This window comes from Notolepis coatsorum (assembly GCF_963971535.1).
Source record: "Notolepis coatsorum genome assembly, chromosome: 12".
Lineage (NCBI taxonomy): Eukaryota > Metazoa > Chordata > Actinopteri > Aulopiformes > Paralepididae > Notolepis > Notolepis coatsorum.
Window position 1 is genome coordinate 16,867,693 of NC_140176.1, and position 15,786 is coordinate 16,883,478.

A 15,786-nucleotide genomic window follows, 5' to 3' on the forward strand; every position below is an offset into this window, starting at 1 on the left:
ATTGTGTCCCAATGCTAATTACATATGGTAATTAAACATTAAAACACCTGCGGCTTATAGTCCAGTGCGGCTTATATATGTACATCATTCAATTTAGCTGCTGCGGCTTATAGTCAGGTGCGGCTTATAGTGCGAAAAGTACGGTACATAAGCCTGGCGAAGAAAGTGTTAATTGATAAATAGTTATTTATTTGTAAAAAATTAAAATCGGCCCTAATCATTTGGCATATGATATTGATGGCTAGTGCATTTGTTTGGCTATTGTGTCACAAAGTAAATTAACTCCCTTTGAAATGGTGACCGCTGTGTCATTTATGTTTAATGTAGACCTTTTTTTATTTGTATGTCAGCTCTTTGACTGCCAGAGTGGAGTGGACTCAACCTTGGTGACTTGGACTCGGACTAGGGTAATGGGGACTCGACTCGAACACTGGGCACTCGAGACTCGACTCGGACTCGAGATTTAGTGACTCGACTACAACACTCCCTCTTGGTGCCAAAATTGGCAGCGATTGGGGAAGCCCTTGCGTCACGGCATGCTCATATGCCCATATATGGACCAAGAGAGTGTTAAAATGGCCAGACGGATAAAGCAATGATTTTATCCAGATTATTTCATTATTGTCACTTCCACTAAGTGTATTAATCTAGCTACTAACTGGGGAGACTGCTAAATTACAGATAAAGGAATATAGCAGGGTGATCAGTTATGATGGTTAAACCTCACATTGAACGGAGATTCCCAGTTGAACTGGGCATGCATCAGTCATGTCGCAGCCGCTCAAATTTCCAAACGGGTGTCATTTGGACAAACTGACCACATTGGGAATCTAAATGGTTACATTCTCACCTCATCTAATTTTTTTTAACTGTATAACAATGGTCCTAGGTCATACATTAAGACAGCGTTCGGCCTTGGTAAATAGTCAGCAAGCATATCTGCCAGTTGGTGCGAATTGCATTCTGGGTTACTTGGCTGTCCCGGAGGATCCATCCCAGGGATCCTCCAAACCCAGGAGAAGAAGGCTGCATTCCTCGGCTGCATTTGAAGCCTTCAGAATGGGACAGCCTTGAAGCAGCCTTCAGAATGGGATGTGACGCAGTGATGTGGTCTTCAACTGCAGCCCTTGAAGCCCCGAGACACAGCTATACACTCAATAAATATTTTAAAATATGTTTCAAAAAACGTTGCCGCTATCACGGTGTGTTTATGTAATACCCCTGAAACGGGAGAAAATACACAGACGATGCACTGGCTCCCATCAAAGTGTATTGATGATGCAGAACTTCGTCACATTGGTATTATACCCTTCTCCCCAGGCATAAGCAATAAAAATTCACATCTATTCCATAGCAACTGCTATGAATGGAAACCCAATATATTTAGTTTTCGGAATTATATTATAAGACGGTAATGCTTTACTAAGCGGTTTCTATCATGTGTTTCATGTAAAAGCTAAACCTATATGTATTATTTTAAATTAATTAATTTAATAATCTACCTCTTTGCACTTCCAGGCCAGAACCGCTTCCCGGGCTGCAGGTGTAAAGCCCAGTGCAACACCAAGCAGTGTCCCTGCTACCTGGCGGTGAGGGAGTGTGACCCCGACCTCTGTCTGACCTGTGGAGCTGCGGAGCACTGGGACAGCAAGAACGTCTCCTGCAAGAACTGCTCCATCCAGAGAGGAGCCAAGAAGGTAACGGTAACACACACACATGCAATACACACGTCTCCACCCAGAGAGGAGCTAAGAAGGTAACACAACACACACACACATGCAATTAGGGGTGGGAATCACCAGTTTCATCACGATACGATACAATATCGATTCTTTGGACAACGATACGATATTATCCGATATCACACAGTCTGCCACGATACGATACAATACGATTAGATTCAGGTGCCTGCGATCGATATGAGACGATATTATATGCCCATTTAACACAATCAGTAACATTTAAATCACCAAAAAAAAAGGCAATGGAAATATCATTTGACATTTTTATTTTTGAGCTCTTCCAGACATTTAAATGAAAAACAATATTGTTTTCCTCCTGTTCACTGTTTTTGGTTCGTTTTTCTTTTTTTTCTGATATTAATATCCTATTCACTGTCAGAGCTGTATTAAGGTGCAGTACCGGCCAGATCCTGTTAGTGGGGCTATCCCGAGAATGCACCCTCCTTCCCAGTGCCCACTTCTCTCTGCCTATGGCTCTGGGTTAGCTTGTTAGCTTAGGCTAACGTAACGTTATCTTCGATCTTTAACGCGACGTGGGCATAATGGAGTGGCGAGGATTGCAAAGCAGGTTAGATGCATTGGACCCGTTGCAGAATAAAACAGCAGGGACATGTTTTGGGTCACAGAATAGGTACACTAGTCTTGCTCTAGTGACGCTCTAGACGCTACTGCTGTTGATGTTAAACGGAGTTTCACAACACTGGGCACGGGGCGATGACGTCGCCGGATTTTCAAAATAAGAGTATCGCAATATGAATCGATCTTTTTACGTTGCATCGATCCTATTTGATTATTGATAATAGATCGATATATCGATCTGGATCGATGTATTGTCCCACCCCTACATGCAATACACACGTCTCCACCCAGAGAGGAGCTAAGAAGGTAACACAACACACACACACATACATAAAATACACACTTCTCCACCCAGAGAAGAGCCAAGAAGGTAACAGTAACACACACATACATACAATACACACTTATCTACCCAGAGAGGAGCTAAGAAGGTAACGCACAGCATGCATACAATCTTTATTTATTTATTTATTTAACCAGGCAGGACAAGTTGCAGGTGCATGTAAACGACTCTGCAATAGAGTCCGGCATTAGAGGATTGGCCAAAGGAACTGTTAACACATCTAGCGAGATGTGGTGCTATCTGTCTCCTATAGGGAGTAGATGACAATCTGAACAGGTGTATCAAGGAGTCAGACCCAGGAGCGTTTTGTAAACGCGTGTAAGCCAATTAATTTCTTGTTGAGAGTAATGAAAATACACACTGCTCCAACCAGAGAGGAGCCAAGAAGGGGAAATACTTACATAAAATACACAGCAAGTAGCTCTGTTGCTGGCCTTAGGCCACGTTCCATTCAAGGTCGGAAGCGCCCAGTTGGGAGGACAGAATTACGACCCAAGTGCATTCCAATGTGCAGCTGGGAAGTACCGAGGAAGAACCATGGATATCTAAAATATGTAATTGATCTGCGAGAGAAGCACGGAAGCTGATGTTTGTATTGTCTGGTTTCTGGTCACAGTATATTCTACCACAGTGGTATCGATGAAAATCACAAACGTGTTAAAACAATGTTGTTTATAGTGTAGTTTAGACTGCATTTATAAAGTGCTTTACAACTTATGCCGCACATTTACCCATTCACTCACACATTCACTCACACATTCACACACACATTCACTCACACATTCACACACACATTCACACACCGACGGCAGAGGTGAGCCAACCTGCTCAGGACACTTCCCGCCCAGGAGGAGCCAGAATGGAACAGCTGCTCTTATCTTCTGAGTCACGTTGACATGATGTCGGATAACTATATCTCAGAAAAGTCAGGAGTTGAGAGATCATGCCAGAGTTTTCTATTTGGAATTGCGACTTCTAGGGCCATTCCACTGCATTCTTTTCCTAGTGGGGGGTTGGATATTTCCTCATTCCAACTCCAGTGGAATCCAGCGTAATAAACTAGACCCCCTTCTCATACATTGGTGACCCATGAGTATACAATCCAAGTCAGCTCGTAGCGTTTGATTGGTCTCCAGATTTTGGTGAGTCATTTTGGTCTCACTGTTTGTTCACCAGTTGAACTAGTACCATTCTTCTTTAGTGGGATTCATTCCAGGCTGGGAGCGACATGCAACAACAATGCTACATTTGGAATGGGGAACCTCAACTTTTCAATGTGTAGTACAACTAAGTATCCAATAGGTGGCACTATAAGCACACCTGTAACAGGCAGTAACATAACACTGTCGATTTGTCAACACACAACAGAGTATAATATAATATTATGCAGATTGCTCTATTCAAAATTTGGTTACTCGTAATTTATATAGTATTTATGTTCTGGGTCTCTTATATCAAAATAACTCACCAGACTACTTCTATTTTGTTCTACAATAATATATTGGAAAAAAAATTAAAATTTGAATTTCCACCCAACCCTACCTCAAACTTAAGTCTGTTTAACAAAATGTTTCCCTCTTTCTCACCCATCCATCCATCCTTCCTTCCTTCCCACTCAGCATCTTCTGCTGGCGCCATCAGACGTGGCGGGGTGGGGCATCTTCATCAAAGAGTCGGTGCACAAGAACGAGTTCATTTCAGAGTATTGTGGAGAGGTAGAGTCCCACACGTTATACATCATTATAGAGTATTATATATCAGTATTGTGGAGAGGTAGAGTCCCACACGTTATACATCATTATAGAGTATTATATATCAGTATTGTGGAGAGGTAGAGTCCCACACGTTATACATCATTATAGAGTATTATATATCAGTATTGTGGAGAGGTAGAGTCCCACACGTTATACATCATTATAGAGTATTATATATCAGTATTGTGGAGAGGTAGAGTCCCACACATTATACATCATTATAGAGTATTATGTATCAGTATTGTGGAGAGGTAGAGTCCCACACGTTATACATCATTATAGAGTATTATATATCAGTATTGTGGAGAGGTAGAGTCCCACACGTTATACATCATTATAGAGTATTATATATCAGTATTGTGGAGAGGTAGAGTCCCACACGTTATACATCATTATAGAGTATTATATATCAGTATTGTGGAGAGGTAGAGTCCCACACGTTACACATCATTATAGAGTATTATATATCAGTATTGTGGAGAGGTAGAGTCCCACACGTTATACATCATTATAGAGTATTATATATCAGTATTGTGGAGAGGTAGAGTCCCACACGTTATACATCATTATAGAGTATTATGTATCAGTATTGTGGAGAGGTAGAGTCCCACACGTTATACATCATTATAGAGTATTGTGGAGAGGTAGAGTCCCACACGTTATACATCATTATAGAGTATTATATATCAGTATTGTGGAGAGGTAGAGTCCCACACGTTATACATCATTATAGAGTATTATGAGGGCGGTTAGGTGGCCGAGCGGAGATTGCGTTCGTCACCAACCCCGGAGCTGTGAGCTGGATTCGCCTGTTCGAATCCAGCTCACAGCTCCGGGGTTGTCACCAGCTTGGCTGGCCGTCTGCACTAATACAATTGGCTGTATTAGAGGGTGGGAGAAGCTGGCGGGGTGGGTCCGGGTCGTTGTAAACAGCGACTCCTACAGTTCGGTCGGGGCGCCTGCTAAGCGCGGATAGGACTTGAGGGGGATAGTGTGATCCTCCCACACGCTACGCCCTCTCGATGAGAATCCGCGCTGCCAGGTGAAAAGAAGCAGTGATTGGCTGGACGTGTGTCGGAGGAAGCACGTGGTAGCCTCCACTCTCCCAGATGATCTGACTGTGGGGGGTAAGTGCGCAGCGACCAGGAAGGGACTGGGAATTAGCATACGACTAACATTGGGATGGGAGAAAATCGGAGGAAAATGGAGGGGGGAAAAGATCAATAAAAAAAAAAAATTATAGAGTATTATGTATCAGTATTGTGGAGAGGTAGAGTCCCACACATTATACATCATTATAGAGTATTATATATCAGTATTGTGGAGAGGTAGAGTACCACACGTTATACATCTTATAGAGTATTATATATCAGTATTGTGGAGAGGTAGAGTCCCACACATTATACATCATTATAGAGTATTATATATCAGTATTGTGGAGAGGTAGAGTCCCACACGTTATACATCATTATAGAGTATTATATATCAGTATTGTGGAGAGGTAGAGTCCCACACGTTATACATCATTATAGAGTATTATATATCAGTATTGTGGAGAGGTAGCTGGGTCTATGTAAAAACAGCTACTGTCAACAATACAAACTCCTGTGCATTTCTTTGTACTTGGTGAATGAGCGGATTGTGATTTTTTTTTGTTTTGCAGATCATCTCTCAAGACGAGGCGGACCGCAGAGGGAAGGTCTACGACAAATACATGTGCAGCTTCCTTTTCAACCTCAACAATGGTAACACACACACACACACACACACGCTACTGATGTGACCTGACAATCACAAGTCGTAGGTTAAATGGTTATCATTATGTATTGAAGTTAGGGATGCACCGAATGGGAAATTCTTGGCCGAAACCGATACCGAAAATAGGAAACAGTTGGCCGAAAACCGAATGCCGAAAGGCCGAAAATGATTCATAGAATAGAATTTTTTTTTACCAATGTTGTTCAGCTACCTGATTATGGAAAAATATATGATTATGGCAAAACTTAACTTAAATAATAACTAATCACTATTATGGGTATTTTTGTATCACAAACAGTACTGTATTTGCAAATCTGGTATGTCATAAATGTATAGATGTAGCAGTACTGTCTATCTGTATGTCATGTATGTCATATATGTCCTGATTAATTGAAAATGGGGGACCCTGATGTAAACAAGACGAAAGTCTTTCTCTGGTCTGCATCCCCTTAACAATTGTGTGTATTGAGCTGTACTGTATTGTACCCATTCTGCAATCTGTTAATAAAGTTTTCAATCAATCAATCAATCAGAGAGAGAAAGAAAGAGAGAGAAAGAGAGAGAGAGAGGCGGACATCTGTGCTCTACTGAGCCCACCTTTCTAGTCCCCAGATGAATGCGCTCTCTTGACTTTGGCACAGTAGACGCGCGACAGACGGCGTCAATGTGAGAAACACAATCCCTCCCCCTCTCGCTTTGAATAATATGCATATTAGATCACTCAGTGATTAACCGCAACGGGCATATAGTAAATAAGGATAAAGCATGTTAAAGACGCATTTATTGGACTCGTTGCGCGCAGAGTTTACATAGAAACAGCGCGACACCCAAGTCCCAAGAGGAGTATCACGCAGGACTGAATAGCTCACAGCGCGCATGTAATGACTGAATTCGCGTTTTGATGACATCATCACAACAACACGCGTTAGGTTACAGGTTCTTTCTGTTTTGGTGATATATTTTCGGTGAAAAAACTCCGGTGCATCCCTAATTGAAGTGGTTCTTTATGGTGGGGAACTTGTTCATCCAGCAGACACAGTGGCTTGTGGGGTTCTTGGATGTCGCTTAACCCTTTCATTATTCCACCTGCCAAATGAGAGTTTTAGAACAGAGGAGTCTCTACACTACAGGGTTCACACGCTTCTTTTCCCACCAAATTCCATAACTTTTCCATGACTTGGTTACTGTATGTCTGTGGTGTAATATATGACTTTAGGTGAGCTGCTCTGTCACTGTGAAGGTGGCATGAGGTTGGAGTTGCACATAAAATACACAGTCTCTGACCTATGTTCAACTTCTGTCATTTATCTTAAAAAATTTACATCCATCATCAATTTCTACCGTGATTCTTTTTCATTTCCAATTTTCCAAAACATTTCCAGCCCCAAACAACATTTCTATGATTGTCATAACCGTGGGAACCCTGCTAGTAGAGTAGACTGTCTTACCAGCCACAGACCATATTTAGCAGTATTTGATTGATGGCAGGTATTAAAAGGATTCTGTTTCTTTTATTTTTACCCTAGCTGTATTTCCTACTTACCAATGATGATGTTGATCACAGTAGAATCCTTTCTCAGTACAATCCACTGTTCCTCATACTGGCTCTGGATATTTAGCTGCAAACCAATGCAAAGTCAATGGGGTCGAGTAGATGTCAGTGAGCTTCAGTCAGCAGTACAGACAGGAGTAGATGTCAGCAGTACAGACAGGAGTAGATGTCAGCAGTACAGACAGGAGTAGATGTCAGCAGTACAGACAGGAGTAGATGTCAGCAGTACAGACAGGAGTAGTCAGCAGTACAGACAGGAGTAGATGTCAGCAGTACAGACAGGAGTAGATGTCAGCAGTACAGACAGGAGTAGATGTCAGCAGTACAGACAGGAGTAGATGTCAGCAGTACAGACAGCAGTAGATGTCAGCAGTACAGACAGGAGTAGATGTCAGCAGTACAGACAGGAGTAGATGTCAGTGGGCCTCAGCCAGCAGCACAGACGGCAGTACAGACAGGAGCTTGACACCATCCATTAGTAGCACTTCCGTCTTCTTGGCACAGACCGTTTTTTTTCTATTCCTCTGCTAGACTTTGTGGTCGACGCCACGAGAAAAGGCAACAAGATCCGCTTTGCCAACCATTCCGTCAACCCCAACTGCTATGCAAAAGGTGAGCGGAGGACGCACAACGCTGCCGCCTGCCAGTAGCTCCCCTCAGCCGCTAGCGGTGAGGGAGGCTGAGGGAGGTTGAGGGGGGGTGCAGCGGTGAGGGGGGGTGAGGGAGGCTGAGGGGCGGTGAGGGAGGCTGAGGGGCGGTGCAGCGGTGAGGGAGGCTGAGGGGCGGTGCAGCGGTGAGGGAGGCTGAGGGGCGGTGCAGCGGTGAGGGAGGCTGAGGGGCGGTGCAGCGGTGAGGGAGGCTGAGGGGCGGTGCAGCGGTGAGGGAGGCTGAGGGGCGGTGCAGCGGTGAGGGAGGCTGAAGGGCGGTGAGGGAGGCTGAGGGGCGGTGCAGCGGTGAGGGAGGCTGAGGGGCGGTGAGGGGCGGTGCAGCGGTGAGGGAGGCTGAGGGGCGGTGCAGCGGTGAAGGAGGCTGAAGGGCGGTGAGGGAGGCTGAGGGGCGGTGCAGCGGTGAGGGAGGCTGACGGGTGGTGCAGCGGTGAGGGAGGCTGAGGGGTGGTGCAGCGGTGAGGGAGGCTGAGGGGCGGTGCAGCGGTGAGGGAGGCTGAGGGGCGGTGCAGCGGTGAGGGAGGCTGACGGGTGGTGCAGCGGTGAGGGAGGCTGAGGGGCGGTGCAGCGGTGAGGGAGGCTGACGGGTGGTGCAGCGGTGAAGGAGGCTGAAGGGCGGTGAGGGAGGCTGAGGGGCGGTGCAGCGGTGAGGGAGGCTGACGGGTGGTGCAGCGGTGAGGGAGGCTGAGGGGTGGTGCAGCGGTGAGGGAGGCTGAGGGGCGGTGCAGCGGTGAGGGAGGCTGAGGGGCGGTGCAGCGGTGAGGGAGGCTGACGGGTGGTGCAGCGGTGAGGGAGGCTGAGGGGCGGTGCAGCGGTGAGGGAGGCTGACGGGTGGTGCAGCGGTGAAGGAGGCTGAGGGGCGGTGAGGGGGGCGGTGCAGCGGTGAGGGAGGCTGAAGGGCGGTGAAGCGGTGAGGGAGGCTGAGGGGCGGTGCAGCGGTGAGGGAGGCTGAAGGGCGGTGAGGGAGGCTGAGGGGCGGTGAGGGAGGCTGAGGGGCGGTGAGGGAGGCTGAGGGGCGGTGAGGGAGGCTGAGGGGCGGTGAGGGAGGCTGAGGGGCGGTGAGGGAGGCTGAGGGGCGGTGCAGCGGTGAGGGAGGCTGAGGGGCGGTGAAGGAGGCTGAGGGGCGGTGCAGCGGTGAGGGAGGCTGAGGGGCGGTGCAGCGGTGAGGGAGGCTGAGGGGCGGTGAGGGAGGCTGAGGGGCGGTGCAGCGGTGAGGGAGGCTGAAGGGCGGTGAAGCGGTGAGGGAGGCTGAGGGGTGGTGCAGCGGTGAGGGAGGCTGAAGGGCGGTGCAGCGGTGAAGGAGGCTGAAGGGCGGTGAGGGAGGCTGAGGGGCGGTGAGGGAGGCTGAGGGGCGGTGAGGGAGGCTGAGGGGCGGTGAGGGAGGCTGAGGGGCGGTGCAGTGGTGAGGGAGGCTGAAGGGCGGTGAGGGAGGCTGAAGGGCGATGAAGGAGGCTGAGGGGCGATGCAGCGGTGAGGGAGGCTGAGGGGCGGTGCAGCGGTGAGGGAGGCTGAGCTAAGCTAAGCTAGTTTGTAGCCTGAAAGCTCTCTACTGAATGCACAGAGAGGAAATTGGTATCTATCTTGTTGTCTGACTGGAGAAGACGGTAAACCCATTTCCCATGATGTTGGTGTGTTCCTTTTAGATGTTACTAATCCCTGCATGTTTGTCCTCTGCAGTGATGATGGTGAACGGGGACCACAGGATAGGGATCTTTGCCAAGAGAGCCATCCAGACTGGAGAGGAGCTCTTCTTTGACTACAGGTCTGTACAGCAACAGCAACCTGTAGAAATATTTGTATTTATTTTAGGGCTGTCAAAATTAATGCTTTAACTTTGGAGATGCATTTAAATTATTTAAAGCATTAAAATAAATTAATCTAGATTAATCTATGGAGTGAAAAATCTTCAATCTTAGCGCCACGGATATAAGAAAGAGGTCTAGCTGATTCAATGTTGATGGTTTTGTTGAACATTTGTATTTCACAGGAGAGAAACTGTATTCAAAGAAAGCTATCAAAATAGTCTTTGAATCTAAATATACTTTCTTTGTGTTGATTTTACATTAATTCCATGATTTTACTCAAGTAAATATCTGTTACAAGCTTTGGTCTTAAGTAGAAAAATTCTATTTTTAATCTTTAATTACAGAAAATTGTGAGATTAATATTGACAGCACTACGGTAATTTATTTATTTTATATTTGTTCACATTTGTTGTCTTTGTATGTCAAAAAGAGTGCCAAACACCACAGGGCTTTTCCTAATGTATCACACACGGCTTCCACTGGACTTTTTCACATAAAGTGGTGTGAAACACTTATGGATGCGTAGTCATTAGCTGACTTACCGAGTCCCATGGTCATAGTTCTGGTGTCCCGAGCGAGCCGGGCAGCTTCAGACCAAGCAGCACACAGGGTCCGGTGACAACAAGGTGTTAATCCACACAATAACATAAACATGCAAAGAAAGGTTTTAACCATACCTACCACAAAATACAACTATAATTTTTATATTTCCCATGCTTGATTCTTATCTCACCCATGCAATATCTTGGAACCTCTGTTTCTTGAGGAAGGCCAGTGTATAGCTATGCACCGGGGCTCTCTAGCTAGCTAGTTCCAAGATATTGCGTCGGTCTGCGAGAAGAAGCGTTGGAAATACATAAGGACCCAAGTATTCTGTTGTGCATGGTTTGTTTGCATGTTGTAGTGTGGCTTAACACATTTGTGTTACCGTGGCTTGAGAGATGGGTACATTCAGCTTGTGCCACAAACACACTTTCCAATGTGATTTCCTCCCAACAGGTACAGTCAGGCCGACGCTCTGAAGTACGTGGGAATAGAGCGGGAGCTGGAGATGGCCTGATTCTGACTTCTACCTCCTGTGGATCCACTACTCAAAGGCCTTACACCCACACACAAACACACACACACACACAGTCACACACCCTTCACTTCAGGAAATCCAGATGACTCGTCAAAATGCTAGGAACCTTCAGGAATTCTGGGAATTTGTGAACAATTACTTGTACTTTTTTTTGTTGCAGACATTTTGCCACAACAGCTGTTTTGTTTTAGTTTTTTTATACAAAGCTTCTCTTCCGTACTATACTATCGTTTTTTTTCCTTCCTCCTCCTCTCTGGACCTGGGATTCAACGTTGCTATGGTCACAAAGCTTCCTCTGTTTACAGCTTAATGATGCAAAATCAACACAAAACTGGGTCCTTACGTTTTTATGCTACTTTTCTACTCCAAGGAGATTGGACCAATCCATGGCGGTTTGTCCACTCGAAACTTTGGCTTTTGTAAACACGTTTTCAGGGACCAATATTTCACCAGCCGGATTCATAGAACACACACATACACACACACACACACACACACACACACACACACCAACCCATGGGTAATTACTAGATTGTGTTAGCTTGTATTACAGTTCCTGCACAACGCATACTGTGTCATGGGCACGGTTTTAAGCAGGGTTGGAAAGTAACACAGATGCTGTTGAAGTCAGTCTGGCTGGTAAGTTTGTCTACTTTTACTAGACACTTTGGTAGAATAATGAAAGTGTCTGGACTTATGAATCCATTTCACCCATTTTTTTAATGGATGAAAATGTTTTAGGTTTCCTGTGCTGGTTGTATGCTGTGAACTAAACACTAGAAGACACACCTCCCTTCTGGAGAGCCAGATCACTGTAGAGTAGATGACAGTTCACCGTGCGGGATCCACCAGTTCCTTTCAACAGAATGAAGCAAACATTGAAGACTAGGACCTCAGTTGGAACCATCGACATCCTTACCATGGAGGCATCCTACGCACCTGTGGAAATCTTAGGGATTTTGTACCCGCTGGTCGCATGGCTTTCTCACTATGCCAAATTTGGAAAGAAAGGTTTTTAGTAGGCAACAACAACCCCCAACATCTGTATACTGAAAGAGATTTGTTTCCTGGTTTGACTGGGTGGTACATACACGAGGAAAAAAGGATTTAAAAGAAGATACTGTTAAGGCAATGTAAAATGACATGCGTCTTGTGTCACATTGCTCATGACTCAATTTTATCACAACATTGACCCGCGAACCATTAAACAGTGTGACAAGATGCGTGTCGACACTTGGGGCATTGTTCGTGTTTTTTCACATACTGCATGCTTTCCTACACTGGGGGAATCGAGGGGGAGGTTCATGGCACTTACTGAAGGTCATCTACGTACTGAACTTTCTTTCTTTTTTGAGCTTGAGGAAATCGCCTCTACGTACCTTCTTTTCAAATCTCCCACCGTCTCCTTAAAAGCGTAGGTTTTTTTTCTCTGTTGTAGACGAAGGAAATGGTCCTGCCTCGTGGTGCTACCCACTGATATCAGGCGCTCGTGTGAAAAAGGGGTCTCGACACAAACACCAGCACTGCAACTCTCCTCTTTGTGAACAAGACTGGTGTAAATCCTGTTTATACGCTCGGAGGTTTCTCTTGACGTACTCCTCTGGACACCCATGCAGTCCCTTTTCCTAAGCGATGTTATATAATCACAATGTGACAATTTACAAATATACCCTTGAGTGTCCCACTTCTGCTGTGCCTTGAATCCTTGATAGAACACTGAACAGTCCATTTGTAGAATCCCTGAAGTGTCTATTGAATTAAAGATGACTGTATTCTAAACCGTTTCTTTTTGCATGATGGAAGTATTGTACGTTTGTTACGCCCAGGGAAAACTATGAAAGACTTTTGGTGAGTTTTGGGTATTTCTAAATGGATCCTTTGTGCTTCTATGAGGCGCTTGTGCAGACGGTTAGAGAGTTTCGGTGCAGGCCTTTTCAGCAGCTTTTAGTTTGGATGCAGTGCTCAGAGCAGCGGACGGAGATATAGAAACATAGATTGCTGTACTGCCTATTCATTGTGATGTCCAATCAATATAATTGTCTCTTAATAGTTTCTGAGCATTCCTTACCTGTTAAAAATAGGCCTTTTAATGATGTACCAACAATCATATTGTCATGGAATTTGATGTGAATTCTGGTGCTTGCGAGATACTGCAGACTCGTGTACCAGTGACTGACTTGACTTGAAGCAATAATACCAGCCGTTATTTTTGTCCCAGTACAACGACCTGGAGTACCTGCTGTGGAAGTGTTCCTATTTATCTCTTTTCTTTTTTTTTACCTGTAATTTATTGCAAACCTCACAGATGACAGTGAGAGGTGTTCCTGCTACTCTTCTATAAAGATGTTTTGTAGTGAATGTGCCCATGTTTCTCCTGTGGGCTGGACACATGTCTCTGGTCCTTAGGAACTTCAGTCATCATGTTGCAGAACTCTGAAGACACTTCACAAATCCTTATTGCCTTCCTGTCCTTATTCTCCATCATCCATGAATTGAGAGTATTCTTGTTCCAATCTTGTACCTTATATTCTTTGGCTATATTATTGAGGCACAATTGGCAAATAATTTGTATACCTATTCTGAAGATCACACAGGGTTCGGCTAGTGGGAGAAAATCCCAGAGAAGGATCCAGATTCAGGATGCAGGTTGTAGTGATGGAGGATGAACGCGTTCCAAAGCGGCTCGTGTTTGCATTCACATGAGAGTTGGGATTTAGGCTGTTATGGATTTGAGATCTTTATTTAATTCCCCCCCCCCCCCAATCAAACTAGGACCACTACCCCTCTGATTAAAAAGGTGCTGATTTTGTAATGTTTACAGGGAAATTGTTGTTAAAGTGATGCATAATAAAATATGAGAAACTGATGTGTTGTCTTTTAAACTGCCATGAGCAAGTTAAAAGCCTGATCAGTGATCCAAACGTAAAGTTAAAAGCCTGATCATCAGTGATCCACACATATGGGTAGCCACACCACCAAAAATAGTTTTCATTATCTAGTTGATTAACTGAGCTCTTGTTACAGTTTGGGTAATGTGGTAAATAAGTGTTATGAATTGTAATTGAAAAAGTTCCACATTTTCCATAGAATCTAATGCCGTCAAATGGCGACCTCTAGGCAAGCAGTGTAGGTTTAAATGCGTTTGTATTAGGGATGTTAGATATTGGCTTTTTTACCTATACCGATATTGTCCAACTCTTAATTTCCTATACCGATATCAACCGATACCAATATATGCAGGGTTCCCCCCCCCAAAACGGAATAATTTAAGGTAATTAACATTACATATATCTTGTGTAATTAACACAACATTATGCATACTTTTGACAATAAATAAAATCTGAATCTGTTCTTACTTGCTTGCCTGGGTAAATAAATGTTATAAAAAAAATTTAATAGATCATTTCCGATATCACATTTTAATGCCAATATCGGACATCCCTAGTTTGTTTAGGTCTGATGTGGGTTGGAGTGGGTATAGGGGAGGCTATTGTTGGCTACACCTGAAGCTCTGCCATGGGAGGTTTGGATAAAAATGTGTTTTATACATCCTAGTAAAGTGACATTTCAGTTTACTGCCAGGCAATTGCAGCTGATCAAGTGGTAAATTGGCATGTAGCAAAACACTTTTTTTCAGTCAACATACTTAAGAGATTGCAAGGGCTGTATGGTACGGAGTATTGAATTGGATAAAAAGATAGAGGAATTAAAAAGACGTTTAAAATAAACATTTTAATAAATGAAATGCCTTGGTAGCTTTGAGTGCTGCAGAGACTTGGTGTAAGAATGGAAATATTTTTCGAAAACTGACTGGTTTGCTACGAGAAGATTTGCATTGATGGATGACATTTTGCTAGAAACTTTACATTAACATGACCGTTTACTGTTGATGGGCAATATTACAGGAGCTCCAATAAAGTCCTACACTGGGTTCAGTACTTCAGCTGCAGTCACCACTGTTCACCATAGGATGGCATATCTGAAATTATGAGGCAATACCACATATAGGCCTATAAGTAAATAAATTCATTGTATATGTTCATTTATTCAATGTTAGTGTATAAGTAACATCAAACTGACATGAAAATAACTTAATAAATAATCGTAAATTGATTAAACCAAATGTTTTTTTTTTTTATCCACTTTTTCTCCCATTTTCTATATTTTCTCCCATCCCAATTTCGTATCATCCAATTCAACCCTCCCCTGTCATGAACGCTGTTTCTTGCCTCCCACAAGCCGGCTGCAATGTGGACTAAGTCATACATAGCACAAGTCCCCTCCGGTACTTGAGGTAACAGCAGTCGCATCTTTTCACCTGCGCAGCTCGATCTCTGTGGCGAGGAGTAACGTGTGGGAGGCTCACGCTGCCCCCGACACTTCCTGATTCTACTGCGCAGGCGCACCAACCGACCTGTAGGAGTCGCTGTCCACAACGCCCGATCCCCACCCATCAGTTTCCCACTCCCTAATACGGCCAATGTGTATTAGTACGGCCGACCAGCTA

General features: G+C 44.6%; 1 protein-coding gene across 2 annotated transcripts in view; it reads left to right on the forward strand.

Annotated features, from left to right (window-relative positions):
- ezh2 (enhancer of zeste 2 polycomb repressive complex 2 subunit) overlaps positions 1–14,145 on the forward strand; it is a 38,663-nt gene extending 24,518 nt beyond the window's left edge. For both annotated transcript variants that reach the window (XM_084326099.1, XM_084326100.1), the window contains exons 14-19: positions 1,519–1,697; positions 4,284–4,379; positions 6,082–6,163; positions 8,260–8,340; positions 10,071–10,155; positions 11,198–14,145. In XM_084326099.1, coding sequence (XP_084182225.1) covers positions 1,519–1,697; positions 4,284–4,379; positions 6,082–6,163; positions 8,260–8,340; positions 10,071–10,155; positions 11,198–11,258 — 584 coding nt within the window. In that variant the 3' untranslated portion in view covers positions 11,259–14,145. The remainder of the gene's footprint in view (positions 1–1,518; positions 1,698–4,283; positions 4,380–6,081; positions 6,164–8,259; positions 8,341–10,070; positions 10,156–11,197) is intronic.
- Positions 14,146–15,786: the final 1,641 nt, after the last annotated feature.